Source organism: Siphateles boraxobius, unplaced genomic scaffold, assembly GCF_051911475.1.
Source record: "Siphateles boraxobius isolate OS27281-9 unplaced genomic scaffold, OSU_SipBor_1 77, whole genome shotgun sequence".
Lineage (NCBI taxonomy): Eukaryota > Metazoa > Chordata > Actinopteri > Cypriniformes > Leuciscidae > Siphateles > Siphateles boraxobius.
In genome coordinates this window covers 24,185,390-24,211,135 of record NW_027509205.1, presented here as the reverse complement: position 1 = coordinate 24,211,135, position 25,746 = coordinate 24,185,390, and the positions used below count along the sequence as shown (strand labels likewise).

The window sequence follows — 25,746 nt, the reverse complement described above, 5'->3', positions numbered from 1 at the left end:
GTCTGTCTAAATATGTAACTTACACTAAAAATATATATTAATATGGATATATGGAATATTTTATTACTTTAATAAAGGAAAATATGTGCCCTTTTACATATTTATATCATACAGTATTTATATCATACAGTCATCTAATCATATATATTCATAATCACTGTATATACAGAGATAGAGGGAGATTCATAAGATTACTAATATTTAGTTTACTGGTTATAGTTTAGTTGAAAATGTTTGTTTTTTTAAAACCCATGGTGCCATGGGTTACATACAAAGACTTAACATCACATGGGCTTTTATAACACCACAGAATATCTAATCCGTAGACGGGCTTTGATAACACTTTAAAATTAAATTTGATGAGGGTCTAAAATGTTGGTAAGATATATTCGATCTGTCTTCACACAAAATGGGGGAAATTTTTTTTCCGATTTGAACCCCATTTCCTGCATTTACATACATTTAGGGACTATGGTGATACAAAATCCAGGAAATAATTAAGTTGATCATAATGATAAATTCTGCCAAAAATAAAAGTAGGCTACTAAACTATGTAGAACAAAAAGAAACAACATAAAGACAGTATGTTTTTAATAAAGGTTTAATAGCATCTTTTTATAAATGAAGACAAGTCAATGAAGTCAATGATTTTAATATAGCTACTGATGTCTTGATGAAAAGGACCCCCCCCCCCCCACCCCCAAATTTGAAACATTTATTAGGCTTCAAAAATGTAACAACTTTTAATTTAAGTGAACTTAAAACAATCCTCACATAAACCCATAATAAATGTCATATTTACCTGTGCGCTTCCTGTCTAACAGGTACGAAATATACAGAAATTGACTAAGGTTATCAAATAGTCTGCACTGCATAAATTATAAATAGGCTAATATATAGATTAATCCTTATTAAAGGTAAAAACGTTCTTTAGACAAGATCAGAGAGTAATTTGCTCTGTTCCCCTTTGTTCTTTGGTTGACTTTACTGACAGAGAGAATTGGCTGCTGTCCCTTTAAGATCTGTCGCTGATGACAGGATCTTTCGCATTTAAATTTCTCATTTAAATTTTATTTAACTCATTTAAGACTGATCTTGTGAGGATACAATTTGACAAAACGGACATGTTGGCATAAATGTGTGTGTTATTATTCAAGCGCGAAAGAGAACTGGATTCTGGCGCGCTGCCTGTGAATGTCCTGACGCCAGAATCCAGTTCTCTTTCAAGCTTGAATAAGCGCGATACCTGTTTATTACAACTTTCAGCGAGTTATTTTTAGAGTGTGGACTATAGTGTGGACGCGACGTACCTGGACGCGGGCGCCGTGGCGATGACGGCGTGCGGTTACAAACGAACTTGAAAGTGTGTGTGGGGGGGGGGCACTTTTTGAAACATCGAGGCACGGATGTACTAATACAGATAAATAAAACATCTCCAGTTAACTAGCAGAGCATTCATTTAGTTCATTATTAAATAAGAGATCTAGCGCTAAAATGTGTGTGTGTGTTTTTTAAATCAATCTGAGCGCTCGTTGCCGCGGCGATCGGTTGTCATGGATACAGTGTTCAGTCTTCACTCGGACGCGCGCTTCAATCTATCGCTGTTTCGAAGACGGGAGTCGGCCAGTGGACTCCTGCCGACTCCTGGCCACCCCACTGGCCACCCCACTGGCCACCCCTGGCCGACTCCTGGCCACCCCACTGGCCACCCCTGGCCGACTCCTGGCCACCCCACTGGCCACCCCACTGGCCACCCCTGGCCGACTCCTGGCCACCCCACTGGCCACCCCTGGCCGACTCCTGGCCACCCCACTGGCCACCCCACTGGCCACCCCTGGCCGACTCCTGGCCACCCCACTGGCCACCCCTGGCCGACTCCTGGCCACCCCACTGGCCACCCCTGGCCGACTCCTGGCCACCCCACTGGCCACCCCTGGCCGACTCCTGGCCACCCCACTGGCCACCCCACTGGCCACCCCTGGCCGACTCCTGGCCACCCCACTGGCCACCCCTGGCCGACTCCTGGCCACCCCACTGGCCACCCCACTGGCCACCCCTGGCCGACTCCTGGCCACCCCACTGGCCACCCCTGGCCGACTCCTGGCCACCCCACTTGAAAGTGTGTGTGGGGGGGGGCACTTTTTGAAACATCGAGGCACGGATGTACTAATACAGATAAATAAAACATCTCCAGTTAACTAGCAGAGCATTCATTTAGTTCATTATTAAATAAGAGATCTAGCGCTAAAATGTGTGTGTGTGTTTTTTAAATCAATCTGAGCGCTCGTTGCCGCGGCGATCGGTTGTCATGGATACAGTGTTCAGTCTTCACTCGGACGCGCGCTTCAATCTATCGCTGTTTCGAAGACGGGAGTCGGCCAGTGGACTCCTGCCGACTCCTGGCCACCCCACTGGCCACCCCACTGGCCACCCCTGGCCGACTCCTGGCCACCCCACTGGCCACCCCACTGGCCACCCCTGGCCGACTCCTGGCCACCCCACTGGCCACCCCTGGCCGACTCCTGGCCACCCCACTGGCCACCCCACTGGCCACCCCTGGCCGACTCCTGGCCACCCCACTGGCCACCCCTGGCCGACTCCTGGCCACCCCACTGGCCACCCCTGGCCGACTCCTGGCCACCCCACTGGCCACCCCACTGGCCACCCCTGGCCGACTCCTGGCCACCCCACTGGCCACCCCTGGCCGACTCCTGGCCACCCCACTGGCCACCCCTGGCCGACTCCTGGCCACCCCACTGGCCACCCCACTGGCCACCCCTGGCCGACTCCTGGCCACCCCACTGGCCACCCCTGGCCGACTCCTGGCCACCCCTGGCCGACTCCTGGCCACCCCACTGGCCACCCCACTGGCCACCCCTGGCCGACTCCTGGCCACCCCACTGGCCACCCCTGGCCGACTCCTGGCCACCCCACTGGCCACCCCTGGCCGACTCCTGGCCACCCCACTGGCCACCCCACTGGCTACCCCTGGCCGACTCCTGGCCACCCCACTGGCCACCCCTGGCCGACTCCTGGCCACCCCACTGGCCACCCCTGGCCGACTCCTGGCCACCCCACTGGCCACCCCACTGGCCACCCCTGGCCGACTCCTGGCCACCCCACTGGCCACCCCTGGCCGACTCCTGGCCACCCCACTGGCCACCCCACTGGCCACCCCTGGCCGACTCCTGGCCACCCCACTGGCCACCCCTGGCCGACTCCTGGCCACCCCACTGGCCACCCCAATGACCAGTATAAATTTTAGTAGCATCAGTTATGCATTTCATAAATAAGTCAAAAATATTCTTTAGTAAAAGAAGACGGGGAATTATGTGTCGTGACGTGCTTTTTAAGTGCCAAATGGTTACAGTATACTGTTACAGCAGCTTTTTGATGTGTCTTTGCCACGTTTTGACAAGCAGGGATGCAAACAGCGCGCTTCTCGGCGCCTCCCGCTTTTTTCACGTCAGTTTGGGTGACAAAGTCATCTGAAGTCATTCCACAGATTAATGTGAGGGACAGAAGTCTATTTACATCATTAAAGTATACGGAAACTTGTTTTCCCTCCTCTGCGGCAGTCAGTCATTCTCCATTCATATTCAAACAGCGCGCGCGCCTCTTGGATACACGGTAAAACTCTCTCCAATATGATATATTCACATTATAATGCATGATCTGTAGATAAAAGGCTGTAGATTTGCATAAAATCACTTTATTTTGGTGGAGTTTGTTGCTGCTGTTTTTAAACGACTCACTACCGTGTGCTTGTTGGACTATGCATTGGCATCAAACGCACAATAACTGGAATTTAAAACTTTGAAACAAAGGAACAAATCGCACTAGGATTTGTGCGCTCGACATTTCTTCGCTTTGTGACGTGAACTTTTAAATGCGCACTTACGCTGCGCAGCGCTGAAGTAATGTAGCCTACTATTATTGTAAAGTGTTACCCATCATTTCTGCACCCGCGAATCCCGCGATGCGCATACACGCTGTGCGCGCGCTGTTTTTCATGTTATCATGGGTTTGCGCACTGGAATATTATTAAAAGCCAATATATTTCGTTATACCTAGCCTGCTCAATACATTTAAGCATAATTTAATTGTATATTATTTCTTTGTAGTGTAGGGTATATATGCACTTCTGAATTCTTGACATTAATAGCCTATATAAATATAAAATTGTGAAATGTATATTTGCCTGATTGAATTTTATAAAATAACTAATAGGCTAGTAATTTGTTTTTATTAACATATTTAGATTTTATAAAATCACTGTGCAGATTTTTTTCAAGAATTACTTTTTGCTGCTAATTTATACACTCATTAAGTTTATTAAAAATTCACAATACATTTATGTAATATTTAAAGGTGTTAACTGTAATCTTACACTGCAAAATAATAACTTAAGAAGGATTAAATTCATCACAATTATGTAAGTATCTGGAAATTTGCCATGGGGCGATGGCCCTTATATATATCATATCTATATAATATATATCATTATATATAATATAATATAGGCTATATTAGTAGGGCCCTACTAATATCAGTAACATTAAATATAACACAATAAACCAAAGTATATCAGTAGGAGTTTCCTTAAGTCTTTCTGATAGTTTTCTACAGGCCGGTTTACTACAACAGTAGAATAAAATTCTGAAATTATGGTTTATAGTTTTGGTGTGCCACCCCAAGATTTTAAGTGGCCCCATCTGGCCACCCCTATGAAAAATTTCTGGAGGCGCCACTGATTCATTCCGGTGACATAACAAAATAAAATGCAGTTAATGCACACACACGTGTCCCTGCTTGATATAGACTGTAACCACTGATGAACATTTTCAGTTTTGATGAGAGAAAATAAAACTATACGGGTGCGGATTACGTAACCTCTGATACGCTTGGCAGAAGACCTACCATTACGCCGCCTTCACACTGGCAGTTGAAATCAGACCATTTAAGAACTGAAAATGATTTGCGGATCGATGCATGTATTTACGGGTTGAGCAAAGAGGCTGTACAGTTTGACCAGCGGGCAGTGGCCGCACTCCTGGCCGCCGGATGGTGTTGCTAAGAACTAAGAAGCAGACAAGCAGTGTATAACTATTATCTGACCGAACCTCGAAGCCTTGGAAAAACTACCGGCCCACCGGGAAAAATCCCGACTCTCCCAATTGCCACTCCGCCCCTGCCTGTTTGTTATTTGAAATGATTTAATAAATAAATATAAAAGGCTCCGACTGCCGTAAACTGTCGTAAAGTGAGCACGCAATACGGCAGACGCGTGTACGGAGCGTACAGCACGTGTTCAGTGTTTTGGTTAGATAGCGTAACATTAATGAATCCATGTGAAATCTCTGTTGATGTGGTGAATATGTTGCCTGTCATGGACAACAACAGTGAAACAGAGGATGACCGGAGAGGAGTTAAGCGCAAGATAGCTTTGTCGAGGTCAGTTTCTTCAGTGTAAACAGTGTAAATATGTAATAACATAGGGTAAATCATAGTGATTGTATTTCTCTGTTTACATCTGTCTGCGTTAGTGTTTCTGCTGGCATTGTCGTATATGTTTGCTTGTCTACAGTTAAATTCGGCTAAAACATCTGTTAGACATAAGATCATTTTACCATAGTAAATTTAACGTACCATGGTTTTACTGTTTAACAACAAACTAACTTACGTGTTTTAACTCAATTGCTTTAAGCACATTACTGTATGCCGTTTATATCAGCAATCATTTATCGATCGTCTGACATTTTAAACCCATATTGGTGATTGATCGCTACTTTACTAAATTCATTTATAACTAAAAATGAGCAAACGTTTAGGATAAAATCCTCTTGTGTTTGTGTCTCGACTTCTTAAGTTGTGATGTTTGCGAGACTGAAGAGGCCAAATACAGATGTCCCAGCTGCAAGAAACACACCTGCAGGTGACACACACACTCACTCACACACACACACACACACACACACACACACACACACACACACACACACACACACACACACACACACACACACACACACACACACACTCACTCTCTCTCACACTCTCACACACACACACACACACACACACACTTACTTACTCACTCACTCTCTCTCACATACATACACACACACACACAAACACTCAGACTCGCTCACTCACTCTCTCACACACACACATTCACTCACTCTCACACACACACATACACACACACACTTACTCACTCACTCTCTCTCAAATACATACACTCACACACACACACTCACTCACTCACACACACACATTCACTCACTCTCACACACACACATACACACACACACTTACTCACTCACTCTCTCTCAAATACATACACTCACACACACACTCAGACTCGCTCACTCACTCTCTCACACACTCACACACACACATTCACTCACACGCACTCACTCACTCACACACACACACACACACACACTCAGACTCGCTCACTCACTCTCACACTCTCACACACACACATTCACTCACTCTTACACACACAGGCACTCACTCACACACTCACTCTCACACTCTCTCACTCACTCACACACACTCACTCACAAACACACACACACTCACTCACAAACACACACACACTCACTCACAAACACACACACTTACTCACTCACTAACTCGCACACACACTTACTCACTGACTCTCTCTCACATACACACACACACACACACTCAGTCTCACACACTCAGTCTCACTCGCTCGCTCACTCACACACACACACACACACATTTACACACAGACACACACACACACACACACATTTACACACAGACACACACACTCTCACTCACTCACTCACACTCTATCACATTCACACAAACTCACTCAAACGCAAACATTCACTCACACACACACACACACACTCTCTCACTCTCACTCACACACACATACTCACTCTCTCATACACACTCACTCACTCACACGCACACGCACTCTCACACACACACACACACACACACACTCTCTCACTCTCACTCACTCACACACACTTACTCACTCTCTCATACACACTCACTCACACACTCACACACACACACACACTCACACCCACAATGTCATGTTAACATATGATAATGTAAAAAGCCGTCCGCATTTCTGTTCATGTAAAGAAATAAAGTATACCCGGGCCTTAAGTGTGTGTTTTGTGTCTCGTTTGTTTATTCATAAATGTGTTTGTGTGCTGTTGTGAGTTTTGTGTCTGTTCTCTGTGCAGTTTGGCCTGTGTGAAGCAGCACAAGATGCTGTCGGGATGCTGTGGTGTTCGGGACAAGACGACGTTTGTCCCTCTCGCTGAATTTAATGAAATAAACCTGCTCGACGGTGAGTGTCCGTAGCGTCTCTACAGAAACACTGACAGTTCAACACTTAATGAATGTGAGGAGTCATTGTTAGGGCTGCACGATATTAAAGAAAAATGCGATAACGCTTTAAATAATCAGATCTGCGATATACGATAATGCTTAAAGTGCGTAAAATAAACTTAGAGTATCTATTATATAACCTACATGCGTGTTCTTTTTGTCACAAGAAAACATCCCTACAACTTCTTATGCTACAGTTAATATATCTCCGAGTTAACAACAGAAACTGAATAATCAAATGTAAAAATAAAACACGGCTTAGTTTTCACTCTATGAATTAAATATATATAGTATACTGATTCTTATTAAAGCTGCAAAAGTGATTCAGCCGAGAGCAGCGAGTGATTTTATCTTCATGACCCCAGTTATCGTAAGCCGTTGCGATATGCATATCGCAATATAAATGTGTGCGATATTTCGATATATTGTGCAGCCCTAGTTATTGTTGAGGTAACGGTCCGCTCATGTAGATTACAGGTTTCTGGAGGACACCGCTCGACTGAGTCAACAGTCCAACAGAGACGCCGTCCTGCTCGGCAGCCGGCAACACCCGAAGGAGGTGAGCACGACCCGGGTCACGGCACCACATTCAACCGGTCCTACTAAACCCGCTCCATGCAGGATTCGAACCTGTATGAGATCAGATGTGCTCCTACACTCACATTCACATCCAGCCTCAAAACACTTCAGTTTAGCTGTTTATTTACTGAATGAGCACTGTGCCACTGTTCGTCCGACTGCATTTTACTTTCTTTTTTTCTTCTAAACTGTTTTAATTATTCTAATTTCTTTTGATTATTTTAATTACTTCTATGTAAAGCACTAAGAATTACCATTGTGTATGAAATGTGCTATATAAATAAACTTCCCTTGCCTTGTATCTCTAATAAGGACGCTAACACCGTGTCCTAACTACACGCGGCACGCGATAAAAGGCGTATTTTCCATGATTAAAGGGTCTCTAAGCGATGTCACACGTTTTTTAGGCCAAAACATTTTTTGTCACATACAGCAAACATCTCCTCACTATCCGCTAGCTGCCGGTCCCCTGAACACACTGTAAAAAAGCCAACGGCAACAAAAACAAACTGGGCTAACCCGCAACACGAAACATAACAAACTGTTCCAGCCAATAACCGATGAGAAGGGTTTGGGGGTGGAGTTTGGGGGGTTAGTGCGCGGATGAGAAGGAGGGGGGGGGGGGGGGGTCGAGCTAGCCTCCGTTTGTTTGACAATACTTTAAACATCAACAAGAAGTGACGTCACCCGGCATCGCTTAGATCACCTTTAATCAGAGTTTTTGTCCTAACCAGCTGCGACACGCGACGACTCCATTTTAGAAACGGTTTCTATTTTTTTTTTGCGACGTCGCGCTTGAACAACAAACACAAAGTGTGGCAATGATAATCTCAGGTACTGTTTATGTGCTTTATTTAATGCTAAAAGCGTGTAATGTGACTTTGAATATCATTTAGTGCTCCAGTTTTGCAGCTGTAAAAGCAACAATAGATAATTCACCTCAGATCTGGAAATTAAACAAATGGAAACAAGAACGTTCAAACTGTGTATTCTTTGACAAAGATTGTTTTAGTAACTCAGCCTATGTATTTTTAATAATGTTTAAATGCTGTAATATTTGTGTATTATGTAGCCTACTTGTACATTGTCTTGCGAGTGCCGTCAGGATTACTCTCTGGTGCCGCGAGACTCCGCCCACACGCTGTTCTGATTGGCTGTGTGTTTCGATTGATTTTGACACGTCCGGCAGTCACGTTGCGTCTAGTGTGGACAGACTAATTATTTGTCGCTGGAATCCCATCACGTCGCGTCTGGTTAGGACACGGTGTAAAGACTACAATCTCTAGCGTTTGTCGCTAGTGGAGTGAGGTTTACACAACCGCTCTTACTAGTTTACCTGTGTTTCATATACACGGATCATACTAATAAGTAATTTATTTTATTTTACTTTAGCTTTTTTGTCAGGCAATAGATTTTTGGCAACACTTTACAATAAGGTCTCATTTGTTAATGCATTAACAAAAATGAGCTAACAGCGAGCAATAGCCTTTGTTATGATAGTTAATAAAATATTTGTGTTCATGCTATTTCACAGTGCATTAACTAATGTTAAAGATACAACTTTGGATCTTAAAAATGACTTAATGTTACTAAGATTAATAAATGCTGTAGAAGCATTGTTCATTCATTCTTGGGTCACGTTAATTAATGTTAACTAAATGAAACCTTATTATGAAGTGTTAACATTTTTTAATGAATAAAGTTGGCCATTGGAGTGTAAAATTAATTTTCAAAGTTAAGGAATCTTACACTGGCTCAAACCTGGCTACTGTATTGTATATGTTCGATTTATGTTGAAGTGTCTTGGACATGGTTTTTAATGGTGAGCTTTTTGTTTTTGTAATCAGGCTCTCAAAGTATGTAAAAATTTTAATTTAGATTTATCGGCCAATGTATCGGCTATCAGTTTTCAAATGTAAAGAATTATTGGTTGTGGTATCGGGCAAAATTTTAATATCTGTGCATTAGGCTTGTTACGATAGTCGGTGTTACCGGTGTTCAGTCGCAACACTGGTTGTATCACTTGACCACCGCGGTATCAATTACGCAGTATCCGTTAAGTCCTGCCTATTACACACACACACACTCACACACGCACACACAGAAAAGACGCGCGTCAGTATCGAGTTCTCTTTCGGGCTTGAACAATGTCAATCAAATTCCCTGCGAAGGATGAATTGACGCTAATTTAAAAGTGAAAGTGAAGTGCGCACTGCCGCGCGTCAGTATCGAGTTCTCTTTCGGGCTTGAACAAACCATAACACACACAAATTATGCCAAAATGTCCGTTTTGTCGAGTTTCCTCATGTATGTGCTCTTATAAGAGCACTCTTAAATGATTTAAATAAAGTCTTAAATGAACGCGCTGACAGACAGGACCGAGTAGGTCATATTTAATATGAAACAAAGTCTCAGCTTTCAAATTTGGTCAGTCAAAGAAAATTAAACAATGAATAGGCCTACCGTTTTGTGACTCTGTAATGTGTCGTGAGAGATTGCCTCAGTTAAAGCCAAGTTCAAATCCACCGACGTTAATCTACTAACTCTCCTGACTGCTTTGGCGGACAAAAATGGTGGATTTTGATTGGTCAGATTGCATGTCAATCAAATTCCCTGCGAAGGATGAATTGACGCTAATTTAAAAGTGAAAGTGAAGTGCGCACTGCCGCACCAGCTTTTTATAAGCGGTGTAAAAAAAATTTAGTTTCGTTTTCAAATTTGCGCCAATTCAGGGCACAATAACAAAACGCACAACCGCACTGCCCGTGCAAACGCACGCATTTAACGTTTGCCTTTAAATTAGCGATTTAAAAGCCCCCGCCGGTGATTCCGGTATTACTGGTGCTGTCACACGTCAATTAACCGGTGGGAAAATATCTTCACCGTCACATCCCTACTGTGCATCCATAGAAAGCCCCCATCCAAAGGAGAGTGCATCCCTATTTCAAACCCCAACAAATAGTTGGAGAGGGAGGTAAATATGATAGTGGGCTGCTTTTGCAGACTGCCCATCATAATTTACAGCTTAGCTTTACACTCTCTGGCACCGTTTTGGCAAGCAATGACCAACAATATCTTCACACAGACAAAGCAGCTCCTGAAGACAAAAAAGCTGAGGACATGTAACTCAGACACTCTTTATACGCGTGACGTCAAAAGGGAACTCACTTTTTTTTTCTCTTTTAAGGGCATGTGGATGATCAGGAGAGCAAGAGCAGTCAAAGTCACCCTGAAGTTTCTGCCCAAAACGTTCAGCAAACATCGGGAGAACAGAACCGTCTTCAGAAGAGCGTAAGTCTCTGGGATGCATTTGTGCGGAAAATGTTTATCGTTATATGATTGTACATTTACATTCATGCATTTGGCAGACGCTTTTATCCAAAGCGACATTGCATTTCAAGGTACAGATGATAGTATGGATTCATTGTATGGATGTAATTAATTGTAATTCCGCCTGCAAATTGCCATAAGAATCATAATAAGTAGGGATACGCGATATATCGGCCACAGTATCGGTATCGGACGATATATGTTCATTTTTTAACCCCTTAACTGTCACTTGCCCGTATACGGGCAACCGAAATTTACTTCAAAATATTACTATTAAATCCTAATTTAATCATGACAAACTATATATCGTTGGAATGGTCTAAGACTCCTGAATAGATATTTTAGCGCTGTTTTTTTCTTACAAATTTTGTATGAACAGTAATATATGAATTTATGACAAGAGTGCACCTCAAAAAATCGACGTCATTACAGGAGTTTCTGACCTTTGTCACAAAAAGTCGACGTACACACTTTTAATAACTGAAACTTTGGTTTTTTTAATGCTAAAAGTTCATAATAAAACATAATCTAGTATTTGTCAATAAAAAAAGATAAAATTATATTTTAAAAAGTAAAGTAAAAAGTCCTCTAACAAGTATATTATATATTATATATATATATAGAATTTTTTATTATTATTATATCACATATTTTAGTAGTTATCATAAATTAGGTATCATTTGAAAGCTTACGAACTCAGAATTCATCCTGTAAAAACCGTTTTGAAATTGGACGTTGCGTTACCATAGAAACGGTATTTTTTTATTAGGCCCCTCCCCTTTTGGGCATCATCTTTCATAATTTATTATCAAAAATGTTCTAATCTTGACAAAACACATATTGTCAGAAAGGTCTGAGTCTCAAGGTTCCATATTTAGTGACAGAAGTGATATTTGGATAGAAATGTATTAATTTGTTATGGCAGAATGCATACAATTAAATTCAATGGAATGCAATGGCACCCGGTGGCTATTTTTGGTATAACGCCTAAACAAAATCTCATGGGAACTTCAATTTTTGTGTTATCAACTTTAAATTTGGAACACAACTTGGTTAGATATATAGCTTTCATTTTATAGTAATTTTATAGTAAAAAATATTTTGTAAAATATTTATTTTATATTAAAAAACATATATTAATAAAGTATATTTGATTTACTGTAAATTTTAACTTCCATAACTTTTTCATACTTTAATTTTTTGAAGTGCTTTCACTTCAGTAATAATCTGCCGATTGTTTTCTTTAAAACAAGACCAAACTTAGGTCTATATTCCAAAGCATTCTTGAATTACAACCATTTAGGTTTGTATACTGCATTTTAATGTCAATTATCAAAAGGGGGATATCATTATCGGCCCGATAAGAAAATTTGGCTGATAAATAATGGATTGCTTCCTTCAGCAGAGACTCTTCAGAGGCACACTGTTCAACATGATGGTTTTTAATCGCTTGAAATATGATTGGAATCACTTCAAAAAAATACAGTTAAGTTCATATCGGCTACATAAAATCATAATGAGAACATTATAATTTTGTGCTTGAGACGTGGCTTTTAATCGTGAAACTTTTGTTTTTGTAATCAGGCTCTCAAAAATTATATACAAATTATTTTTCGGCCAATGTATCGTTTATCGACTTTCAAATATAAAGAATTATCGGTCATTGGTATCGGCCAAAATCTTCATATCGGTTTATCCCTAATAATAAGCATCCGCGTTTTACCGTTTTCTAATGTGATGGGTAATTTAAATGATTGTTTTAACAAGCCTGTGTCAAGATGGAGTTTCTGTGTTGTAATGCTTAGTATTTAAAAAAAAACAATAAATTAATTAAACATCTTACCTTTGGGAAATTGGAGGTTATCCTAAGTTTAAGAAGTTATCTATGATGATTTAAAAAAAAAAACATTATTTCCATGAATTAAAATTCTTAAGTTTTGTCTTTAGAAAAATCCTAAGAAAAAAATATTAGAAAATTCTTAAGATATGTTAGAAAATAAGAAGAAAATAGCAGTTTTATTCTTAAAGAATATTTTGTGAATCCGCTCCCGGTGCAATTATGTCAAAAATATGCTTTCACACAGTTGTCTTTTGTTTTGCATTGAGCCACATGGTGGCGCTCTTGGTAAATGCAGTGATGTTGAGGGTTTTTGTCTCATCTGATGGACGTGGCTCTTGATGAATGTCAGTTTCTGGTGCTGCTCAGTGGAATTCTGTTATTTAATGTGTGTTAAAAGGGCAGAAAGCTGGCAGAACAGTCTGTCAGGCTGGACCGTACATCATTACTCCTGTTCTGTTCTTTTAGTGTAATTAATGTCATTGAAGACAAGAGATCATCTACTGAACACACCTCCCTTCATAACATCACCTCCTCCCATATATGGCAGTGGAGTGGACACTGGTGATTGGCGGATGCTGTCGCTGGGGTGCTTGTGATTGGCTGTGCTCAGCAAGGGCATTAGTGATTGGCCGAGTCTGCTGCAGAGAGACTTGTGATTGGCCGAGTGAGTTCCAGGGATACTGTGATTGGCTAATGTATAATTAGCATACTAATTAGGAATGTCAAAGGTACTAGTATTTTGTACTGTGTTGATAAAAAAAAAGCAATATTTTGTGGGCAAATTAGAAGTTAAATATCTCTACTGTCATCAAACAATATTTATTGCCATTCTATTTAGCAGTATCTAAAACCTGATCAGTGAATGAAGTGTGTTGGAAGAAGCATCTGTATTAATTTAATTTTACCATTAACTGAGAATGCAACCTTTTTGGTTAAGTTTAACTATTTGTTGTTTACTTGTGTAACTGTTCATGAACAGTTAAATTATTAAAGGCAAGTAATCCTTAAATTATTAACATCCCTAGTGAAAACATCTAATCATTAGTCACCCTTGGCCTTTCAACTGTGATGAAGAAAATTAATCCAGACTGGAAAAAGTTCATGATGTATAAATCGTGCTGAAGTTTTGAATCGTTATATTGTTGACTTTCTATTTTGGATGCCTCGTCCAATTTTGCTGTAGGCTAGCTCTTTTGGGACAAGTGGGAAGCTTTCAGACTTTTTTGATCAGGCAATCTGATTGGCTGTCAGCTTCTTGGAGTAAAGTAACAGGATTTTTTTTTTTTTTTTTTACGGTCTGTCTGGCAACGATCTTGTCGAACCAGTTAAATAAAGAACGAAGAAAGTTTGGTATTTAAGTGGCGTCAAGTGTTTTGTTTGATGCATATAAACTAGTATATTGTGAATGTGAAGTATTTCTGTGACGTTTTGGGTTTTTTGCACACTAGGCCGTGATTTAAATTTCCAATGTAACGAAAGTAGAGACAGACCATTTCTTCCGTACACTGAAGTACATTTTACAAAAAAATAAAAAGCTTCTATCCATTGGTTATGAATGAGAGCTTTTAGTCGAATGTAGGAAAGAGGTGTTTGTTGTTTCCCTTATTAACATTCTACCCTTCTGTTCCTGAAATATCCAAATGAATCGATATTGAATCAAGATCAGAATCAAATCACAAGTTTATTAATCACCTCCCCCCCCCAATCTATAACTATCACTCCAAGCTAAACTCAAAATTTGGCAGCCCTGTTATGTACAATGTGACATACGAATCAAACTCAAATGTATTCAGACACACACATTATCTCAGTTTATTCGCTATAGTTTAGAAAATGGTAATAAAATATGAGTTATTAAATCAGTTGATATTTCACTGGTTTTGTCCGTCCTTCTGTTAGACTCTCACACATGAATTACGTTGAATATCTGTCAGCTGTTAAATTTAACTACACAATTAGATAATACCAGTTTAGCTCAACCAATCACCAAGCAATGCTTCATGTTGTTCAGTCTGTGGTGTAAAAAAGTGCATTAGCATTTAAAGAAAAAAACACTTCAGCAAAACATTATCAGCTCAAAGTGTCAGAATAATTCCCTGTATGAAGAATATTTGGGTATAATATGTCAGAGTTTCATTTTATTTTGCTCTCCTCACTTACATAAATGAACTTAAGTGTCCTGTACACACTAGTAAAAATATAAAAAATTATATCTGGTGTCTGAATCATTTTTGGTTTGACTGTATGCGACATTCTGCTGGTATGAGCGACAGAAGCAGGACAAATGAGGGACAGAAATGGGTTTCGGAATGTACCAAGTACACTATATCAGAAGCAGATGTTCAGCAACTGCACATGGTTAGCGACACGCTGCGCTTTAGCCAGATGTGCCGAGGGAAGGCCGTGTAAAGCCAAACCATAAAGCCAAAAATGAATGTTCAAATTCACAACACACCCATCAGACGCGGTGCGGTTGCCGTGAACCTGACCGATCCCAATGCAGTGCTTTAGGTCAAAGTTCACGCTTTAGGATGCTCCTTGTTGGCGTGTTGTTGTACATGTGTTCTGGATGAAGTTTTACAGCCCCTGAATGAGTGTAAATCACCGTAATGCTGATCTGTGTGCTTCCTCAGGAGGATCGCTGTCAGCTACTTTACAAGCCACTTAGCAGAATTCGCTAATTCTTTCGGAAATGATAAACGGCGATAGCTTTGGCATCTCATCGTGGAACATGGAATCCTTTGCGAAAAAGACGCCCATCTGTTGGGTTTATATTGAGGACACAAGGATTTTTCCTGTCCGTTGTAGCCGATATGTTTTGTCAACACCATGACATGTCTTTTTCACGCCGTCATTCTTGCAGATCGTGATGTGCAGGGATTTCGTTTATAAAACTGTGCGTAGGATCCTTACTAAAAGTGCACATGCACCGAAAGCCAAAAATATCGTACAGCAAAAAATATTCAGACTTAAAAAGTTTTGGATCGGTAAGATTTTTAGTGTTTTTAAAAGAAGTCTTCTCTGCTCACCAAGGCTGCATTAATATTGTTAAATATTATGACAATTTAAAATAACTGTTTTCTATTTTAATATATTTTAAAATGTAATTTATTCCTGTGATCAAAGCTGAATTTTCAGCATCATTACTCCAGTCTTCAGTGTCACATGATCCCCCAGAAATCTTTTTAATATGTGGATTTGATTCTCAAAAAACATTCATCATTATTATTATTATTAATGTTGAAAAGTTTGTGTACAATTTTATTTCAGGATTCTTTGATGAATAGAAAGTTCGAAAGAACAGCATTTATTTGAAATACAATCTTTTGTACAGTTTTATGCACTATTGTAACCTAATTTTCCTTGCATGCACATCAAGGAAGTTATATTTTATTTAAAAACAATGGTTCAAAAGTTAATGCATCATCATTTCATTTCAATAAAAGATGCGATGCTTGATTTGGTTCATATTTGCTTATTGAACTCGCTTGCGCCCTCTTGTGGGCATAGGAGACAATACAGTACTTTTTCCCTCTATTATTAAGTATTGCCTTTAGAATTTTAATATAATTCAAATTTTGCTAATATTTAAGAAAGAAGTTTGAATTTAGCTTTTCAGACGTTTTGACAGCCCTAATTTTGCCATACTGCTCCATATCCAAAATGTTTGTACGCAGAGGTCAGAGTTTACTTACAGGTGCGCAAATTTTCAAGTTTGATTTTATAAATCACAACTTATGAGTTGGAAGCAAGCGGCAACCTTCAAACCTCTCTTGAATCCAACACTGAAGTGACTTAAACTGCAGTTCATCGACTGGCCACTAGAGACCGGCTGCAAAAGAGACTCAATCCCATAGACCCCAATGTTAAAATGCCCAACTTTACAGCAGAAAAAACATGTTTACAGTCTGGTGCAAAAAGTGGTTTTGGTCTATATAGCTAATTTTGCATTTCATGACATTTTTTTATAACTCATTCGTTTAAATTATATTAATCCTTAAAGTTCTGCATAATTAAGGGCGTGGCCACTTGAGTGACGGCGGATTGCAGCTGATGTCACTACTAGCTGTTTGTCTGCTGTCTGTTAGCGTCACGTCACCTCAGCTAATGCACCCATTTTCGTTTTTCCGGGAGTGACGCGCTACCAAGATGGCGCCGGCCGGCTCTGCCCACTTTGAGCTTCAAAAATGCTCTTCAGAAACACTACGGGTGACGTGACACACACTACGTCCATATTGATTGAAACGGGAGGAAGTGGTGTTTTGTGCGACGCAGAGGCTCCTGGTCACTTAGTTTCCACTCTGTACTGGCATTGTTGACTGCGTTGGTGTGCCTTTGCTTTAGACGTTATGCAGACTTCACTGCGCAACATCTGCCTTAGGTGAAAGGCCAGCTTGTGTTTGGGAGTGTATGCGCCGTTACCTTCGAGATGTCATGTAGAATAACCAATTAATTATCGAACAGGACGTGTTGTCCATGAGCGCCAGGGCTCGTTTGGAGTGATGTTGACTTCTGCAGGTGTCATTAAGCTGCTGTTGGAACGAGTCCTTGCAGGTTTTTTTGGGCCTCTGAACGGATTCTGCTGTCTTTACAGGCTTTTAATATGTTTGCCTGTGCAAAACTCTCCAGCTCCATCCTAAAGTGCTGCACAATTAACCATGGATTTCTGCATTTTCATGCAATGTATATGTTTTTTAAAGGACTAGTTCACTTCAGAATTAAAATTTCCTGATAATTTACTCTCCCCCACGTCATCCAAGATATTCATGTTTTTCTTTCTTCAGTCGAAAAAAGAAATTAAGGTTTTCAAAGGAAAACATTCCAAGATTTTTCTCCATATAGTGACTTCAATGGGCTCCAACGGGTTGAAGGTCCAAATGTGAGTTTCAAAGTCTCGACACGCTCCCAGCCCGAGGAATAAGAGTCTGATCTAGACAAACCAGCTGGCATTTTATAAACAAAATAAACATTTATATACTTTTTAATCACAAATGCTGGACTTGCATGTCCACGACTTCACGCATTACGTGATCACGTTGGAAAGGTCAGGCGGAAGATGTAGAGTAGAGTGAACATTTTTCTTCCATTTTCTTTAACTTCGAATATTGTTTACTTTTTTTTATTTTTTATTTTTTTAATGGCGTTTGACTTAAGCCCTATTCGCACGGGATTAGTATTATCTGGGGACTTTGTGTGAATTAGAAAAAAATACCCCCCCCCCACATCTGAATTTCGTGTGGCGCATTCGCACAGGATAAGCAAAGCCTGTGACTTGTCTCCCGGATATGATGTCAATAGACTATTGCTTGGAAATGTCTTGTCGTTATTATAGGTCTAGCTGTATGATATATCGTAAACAGAAGAATGTGCCTTACCGCACGCTGCTATACATGTCGATCATCTCCATCTAAACATTATTTTTGTTTTTGCTCTTCTGATGGTTTTCAGCTTTCTCTTTCTGCTAATTGTATAGTTGTATGGTGTATACCAGCACCCAAATTACTATCAAAACACTTCAACGCAGCCTCCATTCTTCACGAAAGATGGATAAAAAAGCGAACAGGAAACAAAAACCTTGAAAAAATTATAAACGACCCAGCCAAATTACAGAGATGCCTCTTCGCATCCAGGACTGGCGAGTGCACTTCTGCCGCTCTAGGCGAAAAACAATTGTGCCGCCCCTCTATTTGCAACGTATACCAGCAACAACACACAAAGACCAAAATGCCATATACATATAACGCAAAACCAGCAACAACACACAAAGACCAAAATGCCATATACATATAACGCAAAACCAGCAACAACACACAAAGACCAATAAGCCATAGGCCTACATATAACGCAAAACCAGCAACAACACACAAAGACCAATAAGCCATAGGCCTACATATAACGCAAAACCAGCAACAACACACAAAGACCAATAAGCCATAGGCCTACATATAACGCAAAACCAGCAACAACACACAAAGACCAATAAGCAATAGGCCTACAAATAACGCAAAACCAGCAACAACACACAAAGACCAATAAGCCATAGGCCTACATATAACGCAAAACCAGCAACAACATTCAAAGACCAATAAGCCATAGGCCTACATATAATGCAAAACCAGCAACAACACACAAAGACCAATAAGCCATAGGCCTACATATAACGCAAAACCAGCAACAACACACAAAGACCAATAAGCCATAGGCCTACATGTAACGCAAAACCAGCAACAACACACAAAGACCAATAAGCCATAGGCCTACATGTAACGCAAAACCAGCAACAACACACAAAGACCAATAAGCCATAGGCCTACATATAATGCAAAACCAGCAACAACACACAAAGACCAATAAGCCATAGGCCTACATATAACGCAAAACCAGCAACAACACACAAAGACCAATAAGCCATAGGCCTACAAATAACGCAAAACCAGCAACAACACACAAAGACCAACAAGCCATAGGCTTACATATAACGCAAAACCAGCAACAACACACAAAGACCAATAAGCCATAGGCCTACATATAACGCAAAACCAGCAACAACACACAAAGACCAATAAGCCATAGGCCTACAAATAACGCAAAACCAGCAACAACACACAAAGACCACTAAGCCATAGGCCTACATATAATGCAAAACCAGCAACAACACACAAAGACCAATAAGCCATAGGCCTACATATAACGCAAAACCAGCAACAACACACAAAGACCAATAAGCCATAGGCCTACATGTAACGCAAAACCAGAAACAACACACAAAGACCAATAAGCCATAGGCCTACATATAACGCAAAACCAGCAACAACACACAAAGACCAATAAGCCATAGGCCTACAAATAACGCAAAACCAGCAACAACACACAAAGACCACTAAGCCATAGGCCTACATATAATGCAAAACCAGCAACAACACACAAAGACCAATAAGCCATAGGCCTACATATAACGCAAAACCAGCAACAACACACAAAGACCAATAAGCCATAGGCCTACATATAACGCAAAACCAGCAACAACACACAAAGACCAATAAGCCATAGGCCTACAAATAACGCAAAACCAGCAACAACACACAAAGACCACTAAGCCATAGGCCTACATGTAACGCAAAACCAGCAACAACACACAAAGACCAATAAGCCATAGGCCTACATATAATGCAAAACCAGCAACAACACACAAAGACCAATAAGCCATAGGCCTACATATAACGCAAAACCAGCAACAACACACAAAGACCAATAAGCCATAGGCTTACATATAACGCAAAACCAGCAACAACACACAAAGAACAATAAGCCATAGGCCTACAAATAACACAAAACCAGCAACAACACACAAAGACCCATAAAACATAGGCTTACATATAACGCAAAACCAGCAACAACACACAAAGACCAATAAGCCATAGGCCTACATATAACGCAAAACCAGCAACAACACACAAAGACCAATAAGCCATAGGCCTACAAATAACGCAAAACCAGCAACAACACACAAAGACCCATAAAACATAGGCTTACATATAACGCAAAACCAGCAACAAAACTCAAAGACCAATAAACCATAGGCTTACATATAACGCAAAACCAGCAACAACACACAAAGACCAATAAGCCATAGGCCTACATATAATGCAAAACCAACAACAACACACAAAGACCAATAAGCCATAGGCCTACATATAACGCAAAACCAGCAACAACACACAAAGACCAATAAGCCATAGGCCTACAAATAACGCAAAACCAGCAACAACACACAAAGACCCATAAAACATAGGCTTACATATAACGCAAAACCAGCAACAAAACTCAAAGACCAATAAGCCATAGGCCTACATATAACGCAAAACCAGCAACAACACACAAAGACCAATAAGCCATAGGCCTACATATAACGCAAAACCAGCAACAACACACAAAGACCAATAAGCCATAGGCCTACATATAACGCAAAACCAGCAACAACACACAAAGACCAATAAGCCATAGGCCTACATATAATGCAAAACCAACAACAACACACAAAGACCAATAAGCCATAGGCCTACATATAACGCAAAACCAGCAACAACACACAAAGACCAATAAGCCATAGGCCTACATGTAACGCAAAACCAGCAACAACACACAAAGACCAATAAGCCATAGGCCTACATATAACGCAAAACCAGCAACAACACACAAAGACCAATAAGCCATAGGCCTACATATAACGCAAAACCAGCAACAACACACAAAGACCAATAAGCCATAGGCCTACATGTAACGCAAAACCAGCAACAACACACAAAGACCAATAAGCCATAGGCCTACATGTAACGCAAAACCAGCAACAACACACAAAGACCAATAAGCCATAGGCCTACAAATAACGCAAAACCAGCAACAACACACAAAGACCCATAAAACATAGGCTTACATATAACGCAAAACCAGCAACAACACACAAAGACCAATAAGCCATAGGCTTACATATAGCGCAAAACCAGCAACAACACACAAAGACCAATAAGCCATAGGCTTACATATAACCCAAAACCAGCAACAACACACAAAGACCAATAAGCCATAGGCCTACATATAACGCAAAACCAGCAACAACACACAAAGACCAATAAGCCATAGGCCTACAAATAACGCAAAACCAGCAACAACACACAAAGACCCATAAGCCATAGGCTTACATATAACGCAAAACCAGCAACAACACACAAAGACCAATAAGCCATAGGCTTACATATAACGCAAAACCAGCAACAACACACAAAGACCAATAAGCCATAGGCCTACATATAACGCAAAACCAGCAACAACACACAAAGACCAATAAGCCATAGGCCTACATATAACGCAAAACCAGCAACAACACACAAAGACCAATAAGCCATAGGCCTACAAATAACGCAAAACCAGCAACAACACACAAAGACCCATAAAACATAGGCTTACATATAACGCAAAACCAGCAACAAAACTCAAAGACCAATAAACCATAGGCTTACATATAACGCAAAACCAGCAACAACACACAAAGACCAATAAGCCATAGGCCTACATATAATGCAAAACCAACAACAACACACAAAGACCAATAAGCCATAGGCCTACATATAACGCAAAACCAGCAACAACACACAAAGACCAATAAGCCATAGGCCTACAAATAACGCAAAACCAGCAACAACACACAAAGACCCATAAAACATAGGCTTACATATAACGCAAAACCAGCAACAAAACTCAAAGACCAATAAGCCATAGGCCTACATATAACGCAAAACCAGCAACAACACACAAAGACCAATAAGCCATAGGCCTACATATAACGCAAAACCAGCAACAACACACAAAGACCAATAAGCCATAGGCCTACATATAACGCAAAACCAGCAACAACACACAAAGACCAATAAGCCATAGGCCTACATATAATGCAAAACCAACAACAACACACAAAGACCAATAAGCCATAGGCCTACATATAACGCAAAACCAGCAACAACACACAAAGACCAATAAGCCATAGGCCTACATGTAACGCAAAACCAGCAACAACACACAAAGACCAATAAGCCATAGGCCTACATATAACGCAAAACCAGCAACAACACACAAAGACCAATAAGCCATAGGCCTACATATAACGCAAAACCAGCAACAACACACAAAGACCAATAAGCCATAGGCCTACATGTAACGCAAAACCAGCAACAACACACAAAGACCAATAAGCCATAGGCCTACATGTAACGCAAAACCAGCAACAACACACAAAGACCAATAAGCCATAGGCCTACAAATAACGCAAAACCAGCAACAACACACAAAGACCCATAAAACATAGGCTTACATATAACGCAAAACCAGCAACAACACACAAAGACCAATAAGCCATAGGCTTACATATAGCGCAAAACCAGCAACAACACACAAAGACCAATAAGCCATAGGCTTACATATAACCCAAAACCAGCAACAACACACAAAGACCAATAAGCCATAGGCCTACATATAACGCAAAACCAGCAACAACACACAAAGACCAATAAGCCATAGGCCTACAAATAACGCAAAACCAGCAACAACACACAAAGACCCATAAGCCATAGGCTTACATATAACGCAAAACCAGCAACAACACACAAAGACCAATAAGCCATAGGCTTACATATAACGCAAAACCAGCAACAACACACAAAGACCAATAAGCCATAGGCCTACATATAACGCAAAACCAGCAACAACACACAAAGACCAATAAGCCATAGGCCTACATATAACGCAAAACCAGCAACAACACACAAAGACCAATAAGCCATAGGCCTACATATAACGCAAAACCAGCAACAACACACAGACCAATAAGCCATAGGCTTAAATATAACGCAAAACCAGCAACAACACACAAAGACCAATAAGCCATAGGCTTACATATAACGCAAAACCAGCAACAACACACACAGACCAATAAGCCATAGGCCTACATATAACGCAAAACCAGCAACAACACACAAAGACCAATAAGCCATAGGCCTACATATAACGCAAAACCAGCAACAACACACAAAGACCAATAAGCCATAGGCCTACTTAGAACGCAAATAGTGCGCAACGCCCGTGTGCCCAAAATGTCAACAATATTAAAGTTTATGCAGGAGGCAAATGCCTGCTGGCATTTTTCTTTAAGCAGTTATGACAGGACTTTTCTAAATAATCACATTTCACCTCCTCAAATTACTGTTGCAAATCTCTTTACACCACTTTCTTATGCTGTTATTATTATTATTATTATTATACATTTTATTTTAGGCGCCTTTCTTGACACTCAAGGTCACCATACATTATCAACAAAAAATACATTGCAATTGTGATCAGAGGGAGTAAGCTATTCTAAAAAGATGAATTTTAAGTTTTGATTTTAAAATATGAGAGGGAATCAATATTACTGAGGTCCGGTGGAAGCGAGTTCCAGAGCTGAGGAGCAGAGCAGCTGAAAGCTCTGCTCCCAATAGTAACAAGGCGGACACGGGGAACAGTGAAATGGATGGAAGAAGAGGATCTAAGAGTGCGAGCGGGTGTGGGTATATGGAGAAGATCAGAAAGATATGAAGGGGCAAGATTATGAATGACTTTAAAAGTTAGGAGAAGTATTTTATAGTTGATACGGTAAATGATAGGTAGCCAATGGAGCTGTTGTAGAATAGGAGTGATGTGATGAATAGAGGGGGTACGGGTGATAATACGAGCAGCTGAATTTTGGACCATTTGAAGTTTACGGAGTGTTTTTTGCGGGAGGCCAAGCAAAAGGGAATTGCAGTAATCTAAACGAGAAGTGACTAAACTATGAACAAGAATGGCAGTGGAATGAGGCGTAAGGAAAGGGCGTAGACGGTTGATATTTCGGAGATGATAGTAAGCAGACCGGGTAACATTATTAACATGAGACGTAAAAGAGAGGATGCTATCGAAGATGACACCCAGACTCTTAAACTGAGGGGAGGGGGAGATGAAGGAGCTATCAATTGGAATAGAAAAATTATGGAGTTTGTTTAATGTTGATCTTGTACCTATAAGAAGCAATTCTGTTTTATTGCTATTTAATTTAAGGAAATTTGAAGTGAACCAGGATTTTATGTCAAGAAGACAGTTAGTAAGAGAAGATGGTGGAAGTATTGAGTTTGGTTTGGTTGAAAGATAGAGCTGGGTGTCATCTGCGTAGCAATGGAACTGAATGTGATATTTATGGAAGATGTGAACAAGAGGGAGAAGATAAATAATAAAAAGCAGGGGTCCCAGGACAGAGCCCTGGGGCACTCCTGTAATGACAGAAACTGAATGAGAGGTGAATGATTTTAACTGAATGAACTGAGTGCGGCCTTAGAGATTAGTAATACCAATAGAAGAAAGTCTCTCTAAAAGGATAGTGTGTGAAATTGTATCGAATGCCGCGCTCAAATCAAGCAGAAGGAGAATGGATAGTAAACCAGAGTCAGCAGCCAGGAGAAGGTCATTAGTGATTTTAAGGAGTGCCGTTTCTATGTTATGAAGAGAACGGAACCCAGACTGGAATTGTTCATATAGATTATTGTAGGAAAGATGAGTATGAAGTTGAGCAGCAACTATTTTTTCAAGAATTTTGGAGATGAATGGAAGATTTGAAATAGGTTGTTTAAGGTTGTTGGGATCTGAACAAGGTTTCTTAAGAATTGGAGTTACAGCAGCTGTTTTAAGAGAAGAAGGAACAATTCCAGTGGTAAGAGAAGAACGGATGATGTTTGTAATGAGAGGGGACAGAAACGGAGTAACGGCCTTCACGAGAACAGTAGGAAGGGGGTCTAATCTGCAGGTTGAAGATTTGGATTTTTTAATGAGTTCCAAAATTTCATTTATTGAGGGTAAGGCAAATGCTGTGAATAAATCGGTGGGAGCAAATTAAACTGAGACTGATGAGTTCAGACCAGAGGTAGACATAAGTTGCTGGTGGATGTGTTCAATTTTTAAAGAGAAAAATGATAATATAGAATTACAAAAATCAGAAGAGTACAAGTGAGGAGGAAGTGGATCCTGAGGTTTTGTGAAGTTTGTATGTGCGTAAA

General features: G+C 40.5%; 1 protein-coding gene across 3 annotated transcripts in view; it reads left to right on the top strand.

The window, feature by feature from the left end:
• The first annotated feature begins 5,253 nt into the window (after positions 1 to 5,253).
• Positions 5,254 to 25,746, top strand: part of znhit6 (zinc finger HIT-type containing 6) — a 59,655-nt gene continuing 39,162 nt past the window's right edge. For all 3 annotated transcript variants that reach the window (XR_013198347.1, XR_013198346.1, XM_077218658.1), the window contains exons 1-5: positions 5,254 to 5,454; positions 5,870 to 5,935; positions 7,239 to 7,345; positions 7,857 to 7,945; positions 11,153 to 11,256. Coding sequence is in view for 1 of the 3 variants with exons in the window: in XM_077218658.1 (XP_077074773.1) it covers positions 5,342 to 5,454; positions 5,870 to 5,935; positions 7,239 to 7,345; positions 7,857 to 7,945; positions 11,153 to 11,256 (479 nt within the window). In the remaining 2 variants the exon portion in view is untranslated. The remainder of the gene's footprint in view (positions 5,455 to 5,869; positions 5,936 to 7,238; positions 7,346 to 7,856; positions 7,946 to 11,152; positions 11,257 to 25,746) is intronic.